We start from the raw sequence: 11,664 nt of genomic DNA, 5'->3' as shown, positions 1-11,664 counted from the left end.
TTGAGCACTTGTGGTCACTTCATAGCACCTGATTCTTGTGCCTTAATTGGATTACTACTTCATTTGAACTCTTTCATGTTCTTGAGTTTGAATGATTAATCTGAAAACATTGTTAAATTGTGTGCACTTAATTATCAAGTTTCAAATTCATATATATGCAAATACATCAAATCTTTTAGGGAGTCAAGTATTATTAGGACATCGGTTAAAGATGACCTCAGTTCCTTCTAAATAAAAAAAAGGAGATTATGAACAAATGCAGATTTTACAAGCACAGGTATATGCAGCCTGAGGGTTATCTTCTTTCTTATACACATTAATAATCGAATGAACTTGGATTTAGCCAGAGCCACAGTACAGCAGCAAGGCTGAACAAAATTGTGGCCTTGTTCAATCCAATCAGGGGGGGTACAAAAAGAAACAATAAAACAAAATCATCTATCCTATGTATGGCTTTGCAAGAAAGAAAACCAACTATATATACATGTCTATGTACAGACACTACTACAGAGGATGCCTGTCTGCCTATGCAAGCTTCTGCTGGTATCTCCTTCCGACGCGCTGCTGCATTCTTCGCGCGCGCAAATTCCAGAGAATACCAGCAAAACAGTCTAACTTAACTCTGCTGCTGGTGCCTCTGCCGCCAAGTCGCCGCTATTTTATTTACTTTGCAATGCAATCCTGCTGATGTACGGCGGCAAACAGCAGCTTATTGCGTTTTCATCAACGAATCTTCCTGCTCGAGAAAAAACCACTACTTGGTAGTTCACGGCAGAGTTCATTTGGACGGGATCCGGTAGCACTCTACGGCACAAGGTGGCCCAGCAATCATTTTGGTCTTGTCCATGAAGAATGCCTTGATGTCCCTAAAATAAAATGGAATTAAGGATATCATCAGAAACCCCGAGAAAGGAAAGGAGCTGCATAATATAACGAGTAATGCAAATAAGCTGGCATGAAAAAGCATGACTTTTATACCTGCATCTGGGAACAGAACAGGCCCCGTCACCGCAATGTTTTGCATGAGTGAGCAGAAGTTTCCACATGAAGATACACTTCCTGCAACCTCCTCGGTTGCGGGTGTCACATCGTACACCATGGAAGAACAACTTCTTCATTGTAAAACAGAGTTTGAAAGCACAAGTACGCGCAGCACAGAAGCATTTTGATGCATGCACCAAAGCCTCAAGATAGTCCTGCTTTGAAAATATCAACATCATTGGTATCAAACATTTTTTTAAAGGACAATTAATGAACACAACCACCACGCAGAAATCCAAAACAAGGAATATCCTTCATGGTTCACACTGCTTATTAAACTGGATATGCTCAAAGTCAACAAAAGATACTATCAAGACAAACAGTTGAGCATAAGCAGTAAGCACCTCCAACACAAATATGAAACAATGACAAAAAGGTCAAGTAAAAAGTAATGGTGCAATGCACGTAAGGTGAAGAACTGATGCCACCAAAAATCATATTCCAAGAAACACACAAAAAAAAACTAATCACAGAAATTGTACCTGAATTAGGTGAGAACAAAACATGAGAGATTTAGAATCTCCCGTGCAAATTTTAACATCCAGCCGGCGTTGCGGTGGATTGTGATAATCCCGTTTGTCTAACAAATTTCTGCCTATTTTACTGTTTGTTTAATGAACTTTTTCCTACTTCTGTAACTATTTTTCCACAGCACTACAAAGTAAGCCCAATGCAGAAAAGTTACGCTAGCTGAGAATTACAAAGGATACCTGTAGAGTATAGTTTGGTAATACTTGTTGCTCCGTCTGTTTGAGTTTATGAATGTGCAATTTTTCACCGTCTTGTTTATAACATGAATCGCAAAAATTGCAGCCGGCACAAACCAGGCACCGCCACGCAAATCGTTGATCCATGGCCTGGTGACAAGCAGAACAAGCTGAATCATGTAGATGATAAAGAATCATCATTGTTGAGTGTTTTGCCCGTCGGAGTGTATCAAACTGGTATTGATTGTCTTGACAGTGCTTCAAGAAATCGATTCTGCTGTCAAAATACTTGCTTTCCATTGTTGGATCTCCATCATCAGTCTCTGGAAGAGGTTCTTCCTCTATCTGTAGAACAGGTAGTTACTCTGGTAAGTATAAATTTCATCATACATTTAACAAATAGCAGCATGCATATTGTGCTTGCTTTATTTGACCGGTGAAATGAACTAAAAGTATAGCAGGGTTTATAGCAGTACTCTTTGAAATGCATGCTTTTGTTTTGTTGTAGCTGGATGCCGGTCCTTTAGTGGAGCAGTTAGCTCCTCTGCATGGCATCTACAAGGAAGAACAACCGAAACATCAAATAATGGATGCTATATCGATGAAATGGGTGATTATCGAGGAACAAAAACTGAGAAGTTATAAAACAGGGGTCATGTAAGTACATTTTGCAAGATTGGCAGATGATCAATTCAAATTTCAAAAAGAAACTGGAAGTTGCTAGGTACAAGGGCCTAGGCACTAGATGATAATATGTGTGTGCAGCTATTTTTCATAAGAAAAAAGTATTCTCAGTACTGCTACCAAATTCAATGTGATCATAACTATCACAGAAGATTCATTCTACAAAAAGAAACATTATGGCAGCAGATTCTGTAGGTATAAAAAAAAGTGATCTGAAGAAATACTTACTGGTCACAAAGATGGAAGTTTTTGCAGCAGGTACAAACCCAACTTTTACCAGACACAATAGGTTGGTGGCAATGCTTGCAAAACCGCTGCAGACAAAGCATAATGAAGTCTTCTTTCATTGTTCGCATCTTTTCTCCAAGCTATCGACAATGAAAAATATGATGTCAGTGCAAACATTATACTGAGAGGGGGATTAAAACAAAGTAAAATGAACTAACTTTGTGCACTAGCAAGATATCCTCAAGGTTATCCTCAAGGTTTCCTTTCCTGTCATCACGTTTGGCAACACGCATGAGCCTTCCTACTTGTGGCTCTTTCTTCTGTGAGGTGCTGTCATCTTTCTTCTCAAGGAGTCTCTCTGCTTCTCCAGGCCAGAAATCATTCTCACAGTATGGCAAGCATGCTGCAGATATACTGGCCTTGCGATCACTGGTAGGCTGAAGAAAGAAGTCGTACAATGTATTACGCTCCACAACTACACCATCCTTAACGGCCTTCTTGATCAAGTTCTGGTACCTAAGAAGATTCATGAGAAAGCCCAATTAAGTCCCATAAACAAATAATTAGATTTAAATCATAAATATCGTGTTAAATATACTGACCAGCTCCGAAGCTTGTCAGACTTGGGCATTTTTTGTGACGTGGGATGACAATACAAAACATAATCATCACGCTTTGTAGATGGGCAAGCCCATATGGAGCAGCTTACGAATCCTATTTTCTTGCAGTAATCCAAATAGCCAATCTACAAGAGAGAACCATATTAAAATAATTTCAGTTCAACATGTATTTAAGAAAGTTACGTAATCAGCTCAATATTTGCATTTCTCGTACCAAAATCTCATGGTACACAAAGGTTCGAAGAGCTTCCCCACTTGCAGATTTGGTTTCAGGCCTGAAGTACTTGACAGAATCGATATATGCAAGATAAACGTGCCTTCGATTTGGTAATGGGCTATCAGAACCATACTCTTGTACATACATGGCAAATAGACAAACATCCACACCTTCATTTTTTTGAAACAAGAGAATGGCCTGTATAAAACAAAAGGCACTAAAAGTTAGCCCTCATTATGTACTAAATATCTGAAATTACTATTAACATGGATACTGTGGAAAAAGATTGTCTAATAAAGTATCATCCAATCACCTTTGATTTGTATGGAAATTCCCCGGGATATTTCCCATCTTTAAAAAAATCCCGAAAACGTGGTTGGACTTGAAGCACTCTTGCAGCTGAAGAAACCACTCTAACAGTAAGACCTTCAACTCCTGGTACCTAAACATTGGAGCACAAAAAAGAAAATTAAAATAAGTTTACCACATAGTTGACATCAGACTGTAACACAATCCCTAAATACAGGAAAATAATATAGATCAACGCTATTGTTTTCACAATTCTTCTATCGTTAAGTTGGCCATGAGTTATAATATGACATGGATCATCACATCAAATTATGTTTATTTGAATCCAATAAATTCAACCACATAACTAAGCTACAGTTTAACAAAATAAGATCCTAAAATGCAACTAATACCACCCACCTATATATAGATACTGAACTGAAAAGTCGGCGGTAGAAGATTAGAAATTAACAATACTCGAGCTAATGTGTAACTTCTAACATGGATCAGGAAGAGCAAGTAACTCCTGGGAAATAATAAAACAAGTCTTAAAACAGGGATGTGATAGGCCTACAGTTCGCTGTATGGTCAATAATTGCAGATAACTCATGGGACTTGTTTCGTATGTACTACAAGTCTACAGGATAATCACAAACATGGCACAAATACCTCTTCAATGTCTTTTCCTGAAGCTCTTGCCCTCTGCAGCCGTTCGTGCTCAAGCCGCAATGAAAGTCTCTGCTCAATATGATCACTCAGTTTAGTTCTTGGTAACTCTAATGCTCCTAGAACAGTAGGTGACTCCGGCAAAATTATATCTCCACTATCCCTCTCCTTCAATAAACATTTGGCACATGTATACTCCACCTCCTCGTCTGCAATTTTAGGGTTAAAAAGGGCACATATCTGATGCTGCCAAGCTTTGCACTTATCGCACTCAACCCACTGAAATGAGATAAGTTGAACAACAGATGAGGAATTCGTATATATAATTTAAGATTTAAGAATAAGTAGAGATAAGAAAAGCACATTACCCATTCAGCCTCAGCATCTGTTTCCGCGTAATTTGATCTCTTCTCATATTTAAATTTTGCAGTACTAAGATGGTGACATTTGGCACATATTGAAGCCTTATCAACTCCGTTTTCCACATGAACATAATAGGATCCGGTCGAATTTATTATTTTGAAACAGAGAGCACAGAATCGTGGAGGAGGTTCAAAAAGAATCCTCTCCATCCCACATAAATTGCACGTATTTTGGTCAGGCAAGCCTGAAGGGTGTTCTTCTGTCATCACTTGGCTCTGAAAATAAAAAGCAACTGAGTCAACGAATTTGATAGCTTGAAATAACTAAATATTATGCACTATACAGGCAATCCAGTTACCATGATAAAACAAAACTAACACTTCTTGAGCCAGACTCTAGTCGAATAACATAATAATTATGTTGCATATTACTCGGTGGCATAACTAAGCATCAAGTGATATTACAGTAATAGCAAACCTATGAGAACGGGCTCTGCACTCACCAGACAAATATGTTGGTTCAAACTTTTCATGTGATCTCTAAGCTCCTCAGCACTTAGCGCATAAAGTATTGAACCCCCTCTTTTCTTCGTTGCAGTTAAGCTGGTTGCTAATGATGTTTCATCCACTGAGCCAAGCTTTGAGTCCTTCATCTCGATGTCACCATTTCCATAACACAGCCCTTCCTTCATCTCGATGTCACCATTTCCATAACATGACAATTCCTTCATCTCGATGTCACCATTTCCATGACACAACCCTTCTTCAGCTTGCATACCAGTCTCCGGCAATCTAATTATCTCCATGTTATTGCTAGCATTGCTGTCCAGCAAGGAACAGCCAGATGGCGACTTTGTAGGTAATGCTGTGGTTTCAGACTGTACTGTTTCAGAAGAGACATAAGTTCCATTGGCAGCAGGCTGTAGTTCCTTTGGAAACTTTGTTTTATCAGCATGGACAGGCCTGGGAGAATTGATCCTCAATCGTTTTGCCGGATGATGCTTGCCAGACGATTCATCCGAAGTAGGGGAAGTTGGTTTTGATACAGTGCTATTTGATGTCTGTTCGGCTCCCTTCACTGCCTCTCTTATAGAGACACAATTACCAGAGTCAGCAGCAATACAGCTGCATTGGTCATAACTGAATTTTGTGTTTAAAGTTGAGCATTTCTCCCTGCAGAAACATGTTTCATCCATTTGCATGCATCCTTCAAGTCCGCATTCTCTCTTGATGTCAGTGCGAATTTTAGATTGGTCATGGATATACAAGTCGTGGCATCCGGCTGTGATATTTGACTGATCTGATTCCTCTACTGGGTGGCTCCGCGTATACAACACTTTCCCGCATTCTCTGTATTGCATAGACGATGATACTTGGCCAGCAGAATATCTGTTGTTATTTGTAGAATTTGCGGTTCGATCACACATTGCAGACACAGAACTGGAACTACCCGATGTCGACGGTTGTTGACTATCAACTTGATGAACATCGCCTGGCACAAATTGGTCATAATGTTTATATGATGCAAAACAGCTTAAGCTAAGTTTCATACGTAAGTCATGGTATAAGTAAAACAACTAACCTGGGAAATGGTATTTTGTATGGCCAGTTGGCACTCCACCACCGAAATCTCCAGCAATACAGGGACTGCATTTTGGTAGTAATGACACACATGGTGCGGCAGTGGCGTTTGCTAAGCTTTCAGGCACCTGTTTAATCTTATCAGCCGATGAATGAACAAAGCTGGCAGCAGCTTCATGGTGACTGGTTGGTGCAAATCCTACTAAAATCAGTCCAAAGTTAAAATACTGAAGTTGTACTGTGAGGTCAAGAAAGAAAACTAATAATCTTAACTCACCCTGAGAATATAAGACATTATGTGATATGTCTCTAGCAGGCAGGGGGGGATTAACAGAACCAGGTACAGCTCTACCATTCTGTATACTTGAATCTGTTACTTCTATCCCAAGCTGTTCTGAGTGTGATGTCGGTAAAGATGCTGAAGAAGCCAAAGCATATCTACTGTTGCCAAATGATCCACGACTGAGAAGAGCATTCAGCCTAACTTCTAAAGTCTCAAAATCCATGTAGTCGATCTGGGAGAAAAGAACTAGGTGTTAGCAAGTAACAAGTCATTCAGAATTGTAATAATATAATTTAATAAATGGTAGAATTCCATGAATATACTCCCTCCTTTCCGGTTTATAGGGCTTATCTCAAAATTTTAGTTTTTTTCATTTTATAAGGCTCAATTTGGTTGTTCCCCATCACAAGTTCAGATTCCGAGGTGTATTAAATCATTGCATGCAAGTATTAAGAGAAAATTGACCAATGCATGTGGTTTATGCATGCATGCATTGCAATTAATGCATTGGTAAACATAATTTTTTGAGGAAAACAAGAGCATTAATTGGGTGCTTTTGCAAACTACAAAAAATATTCCACCACTCATCATCTATCTTGGTTGGTGGGATTTTTGAATTGAGCCCTATAAACCGGAAAGGAGGGAGTATCACATAATCTAACAGTAAACAGTACCATGAACGAAAAACAAAACAAAATACAAGAATAGCTCAAACTTTGACAATAAGTTTATGTTCAGTACAACATAAAAGATAACAAATGAAGATGATGTAACAGAGAGCAGAAATAACTCCAAACAAAGCACAACAAGTGAGGCCAGCCACGATTATAGTGGAACAGAGGGAAGAGTTATATTTGCTACGCGAAGCAAAACAAACCTTTGATTCTGCATCCTTATAAAGCTGCTCATCAATACTTTTTGAAACTGCCAGAAGATATCGTGGGTGCAGGTTATAGAATTGCTCCCTTCCTTTCAGGTAGGTTACACTGGATAGATAAAGAGATCAGGATGTATTGTGGAGACAAGAAATATTGATGATAAATTAGTTAGAAAGATAGAACCACTTCTAATATCATCTGAATTATCAACGATGCATGGGTTTCAAACAATAAAGCACAGATGGTAGTCATACATAGAATGTCAAACATATTTCGCACGGATGTATATGGCTGAAGTTAAATAGTGACAATTCACTTTGCCCAAAATTTAGAAGTTTCTCCTAAGACTATTTATTATATTTTACATGTAGAAAGAGACCACGCCATTGCAATCGTCCTCGAGAACAGCACAACAATGCATACTACAAGAATAGGAACAATGGCAGATTTATCAACATGCGATAAACATGGAGTAGTACATGCAGTAAAATAGCTAGAACAAGGGACACAGAATGTAAGCATTGCTAACATAATGAGCCAGCACTGCTTTCGATATCGGTGGTATGACTACTTACATTTTGTGCTTGATAACGAGACGGACCGGGGAAGTATCCGAATCCATATTATCCAGCTGAAGAATTTGCGCTGCGGTCTCCTTTGTATAACGTTTCTGGACAGGCAAGCCACTCGGCGCATACTGCTGCTGGATCCCTTGCAGGGCCTGCGCCATCATCCTCCTAAATCACTGGAAATCCACATGTTTGAGTTAGTAACAGTCTGGTCAGAAGCTACAACCACCCCGCGTAATAATAGATGTCCAGGGCCAAATGGTACTGAACAAGAACGGGCAAGCAACTAATGTGAAGAGGCATTTACAAAAGCTTCATTTTTGCAAGTAAAAAACTAAACACGCCAACCAGCGGACTCCGCATGAATGACCACCAACAAGCACATAAACTGTAGCCTTGTGCTGAAGTGGGTTTTGCTTGTAACCAGTAAATCAACCATGACTGACTAACAGCAAGCACGTAAACTCTAGTCCTGGTTTCGTCACTTGGAAGAAGTAAAATTCGCCCTCCTGAAATCTATCCACGCCATGAAAGTAGTCAATTATGTGCATGACCAGAAACCACGCCGTTCATTGGTTAAGAAGGAAAATAGTAGGATCTTGGAAGGGTGCATGCATCGATACACCAAGATCATCATTGTAAGGATTTTGAAGGATACAGCCACATTGCATGCAAGAATGATGATCCATCAGGCTATCGGTGTTGTACGATAATAATACTAAATGCAATTACACTAACAGTAAACACCAAGGTCGGCGAGTGTATACGTGTTACTATATATGAGCGCTTGCGTCTGTACTGTGTTAAAAAAAACAGTAAACACCAAGGTCGGCACTGCAATGAATCTAAGTCTGGCATATGAAATGCCATGTGAACACTGATAGATAGGCATTGCAGGCAGCAGCCGCCAGTCGAGAACAAGCACAGCATAGGTTCGGCTAAGGCAAAATAGTACTATTATTATTTTCTAATAAATGGATGAAAAAACAGACGATAACGGTTCGGTCAGGGACGCCACCGGCTCACCAGACCAGCGGGGCACGACGCGTACGGGCCCCCCGGGGCGGGGGGCGGATCATGGCCGGGGGAGGAGGGGGGCGGGGGCTTACTGGGGAGGAAGAGGCCGCCGGAGGTCGCCGGGAGGACCTGCCGCCGCCGGCGCCGCGCCCTCGGCCCGCCCGCGCTGTGGCGCCGCGACTACCTCGACTCCTCCGACTCGCCTCGCCTGCGCTGCTGCGGCTCCGTCGACTCGCCGGCGCGGCCTGGCTAGGGTTAGGGTTTCCGGTGGGTTGCGACGGGTTGGTGGTGGTGGCGGACGGGGGGTGGGGTGGGGGAGACTTCTGAATCTGAACCGCGCGGATCGGGCGAGCAGGTTTGTTTGGGCCGCGCCGCGCCGGTCCAGGCCAAAATACACGGGTGGATAATGATCGTCATCGGGATCGGACGGTTTGGGTTTTGAGATCGCCCTCCCGGCCCGGACTGGATTCATATTCGATCCTTCCGGTGACCCGGCCCAAAAAGACTACTGACCAGGCCAGGGCCTTGTTCATACATCATCCAAGGCCCTTCCCAATGCTCCACCATGTACAGGTGCTATATCTTTGCGAGAACTCACTACCAACAGCCGATTTACTAAACCATCGTAGTATGTCGTCCTCGCTTGTCTGTTCTATTTGCTCGGCGGCAGACAGTTGAAGACACGCACTTTATCAACTGTACGATGGCAAGACACCTCACTAAAAACGACAAATTGAAGGTCTTTAAAAATGTTTACTGTTCATGTACTGTTTTGGCCTGATTTGTCTTTTTTGTTTAGAGCTGCTCAAATGTTTAAATGACTTGAAATTTGAAGCAGGCCTCACGCATCAAATTGTCTACCGCACAAAAAAAATGGAATTTTTTGAAGCTTTTATGATTTTTTTTCTAACCGGGTACAGATGAGCCTGGGCACCGAAACGCCCTACTCGAGTTATGAAGGTTACTCCCACACGCATTAGAAATATAGCCACTGAGCTTTTTTAATGCACTTGGCACCTCACTTAAGCACCAATACATTAGAAGAGGCTTTCGGGCTTAAACTGTACTGGAATTATGCCGTTTGGGTTAGGCTTTATGGGCCGAGGAAGATAGAGGTTGATGCGGTTGCGGGGCCACCAACGGCCTCGGCCACCGTGCGTGCCACCTCATGACCGAACGTGGCGGAGGCCCGGACATGGGTTGGCTATGGCGGCGGCGCAGCGCAACGGTCATGATTGCAGCATCACGAGGAGGCACTTGTCGAGGACGTGAAGGAACGCTCGGACATGGGATAGTGCCGACCCATTCTAACTATGGTAGGAGGCTCAGGATGGGAGCGAGCATAGTTAGTTGTCGATGTGGGTGAGCAGTGGGTGCCACTGGCTCGGCACAAAGCCATGGCGGCATATGGGGTTAGACCATAGGAGAGAGAAGGAGGTGTGGATTAGGAAAAAAAATCCTAAGACAGGGTCTATCTCCCAGTAAATTAGACCCACCCTAATTGATAACACGTGGCAAATACAATCTCACAGCACGCAGACTATTCTCGGCTACTCATCCCGATTTTGGTTCTTTTCTTTTCTCGTTCTTCACTTCAAATCAAGACATTATAACTCAGGCTTTCTCATGAAGATCTACTCCATGTCAATCTGTGAGCCCAGACGAGAGTTGTCGATGGTCAAGCAGACTCATCCATGGCAACCGCACGTGCCATGATGTCATCCTCGCCTCCCCGGCGGTTCGTGGACTCCTCATCAGTTTCTTGCCAAGTCGTTGTCAACAATGGCCGTGTCAACACGTATCGAGCAGATATGTCGCCCTGCACTCGAACAAAGATTCCTAGAAAATGCAAAAGTAGTTTTGACATTCAACTTTTCATTATGTTGTAGAAGATGATCGAAAGACTAATATCCACAGGTACCAAATGATTGCTATATAATACTCCCTCTGTCCTAAAATAAGTGTCTCGACTTTAATACAACTTCACAATGATTTTAGGATGGAGGGAGTACTTGAGAAGCACATCTAGCTCTTTGACGAACCCAACTGAGGCCCTGTTTGTTTGGGCTTTTGCTCCTGCTTTTACAGCTTTTCAACTTTGGCCAAAAAAACATAAAATCTCCTAAGTAGGTGCTTTTGGAGCTTTTTTCGCTTTTGATGAACCAATATAACCTATTTGAGCTCCAAAAGCCATAAAAACTCCAAAAGCACCTATTTAGGAGCTTTTATGGCTTTTTGGCCAGAGTGAAAAAGCTGCAAAAGCAAAAGCCCAAACAAACAGGGCCTTAGTACTCCATGAACACATAGTTCATGCATGGATGGTATGCCATTGTCCAATTCATTGCATTCTCTAAGAGTTAATGGACAAAAAGAATATTAATTAGAAAGGTGTACAAAGAATGGATCAAATTGATGCGTGTTGGCGCGAGACTTTCTTAGGTGAAACATCTTGATTTAGGCCCTGTTTATTTGGGTTTATGCTTCAGCTAGCCAAAAGCCCCTATTTAGGGGGGAAGGCCGTTA

General features: G+C 41.7%; 1 protein-coding gene across 3 annotated transcripts; it reads right to left on the bottom strand.

Moving 5' to 3' along the window:
* Positions 1-282: 282 nt before the first annotated feature.
* LOC125546309 (probable histone acetyltransferase HAC-like 3) lies at positions 283-9,482 on the bottom strand. Of its 3 annotated transcripts, none has more exons than XM_048710530.1 (17): positions 9,234-9,482; positions 8,131-8,300; positions 7,555-7,663; positions 6,672-6,909; positions 6,396-6,596; positions 5,317-6,305; positions 4,820-5,089; positions 4,455-4,730; positions 3,811-3,939; positions 3,495-3,695; positions 3,263-3,405; positions 2,879-3,176; positions 2,661-2,800; positions 2,225-2,303; positions 1,752-2,093; positions 979-1,199; positions 283-866 (listed from the first exon to the last, which is right to left on the bottom strand). In XM_048710530.1, the coding sequence occupies exons 2-17, from the start codon at positions 8,286-8,288 to the stop codon at positions 779-781; spliced, it is 3,882 nt and encodes a 1,293-aa protein (XP_048566487.1). In that variant the 5' UTR covers positions 8,289-8,300; positions 9,234-9,482; the 3' UTR covers positions 283-778. The 3 variants fall into 3 exon arrangements, with proteins under 3 accessions (XP_048566487.1, XP_048566490.1, XP_048566489.1); XM_048710533.1 differs by having other exon boundaries at positions 6,396-6,593; XM_048710532.1 differs by having other exon boundaries at positions 979-1,196; positions 9,234-9,481.
* Positions 9,483-11,664: the final 2,182 nt, after the last annotated feature.

Source organism: Triticum urartu, chromosome 3, assembly GCF_003073215.2.
Source record: "Triticum urartu cultivar G1812 chromosome 3, Tu2.1, whole genome shotgun sequence".
In the NCBI taxonomy this organism is placed as follows: domain Eukaryota; kingdom Viridiplantae; phylum Streptophyta; class Magnoliopsida; order Poales; family Poaceae; genus Triticum; species Triticum urartu.
Note: the sequence above shows the minus strand (reverse complement) of the source record. Positions and strands in the feature narration are given on the sequence as shown.

Excerpts from the sequence above, each read along its gene's own strand:
- LOC125546309 (XM_048710530.1), bottom strand. The coding sequence starts at position 8,288 with ATGATGGCGCAGGCCCTGCAAGGGATCCAGCAGCAGTATGCGCCGAGT. Across the intron at positions 4,731-4,819 it reads CAGATGCTGAGGCTGAATGG|TGGGTTGAGTGCGATAAGTG; the intron begins GTAATGTGCTTT and ends ATCTCATTTCAG. Across the intron at positions 2,304-2,660 it reads AACTTCCATCTTTGTGACCA|ATGCCATGCAGAGGAGCTAA; the intron begins GTAAGTATTTCT and ends TCTTCCTTGTAG.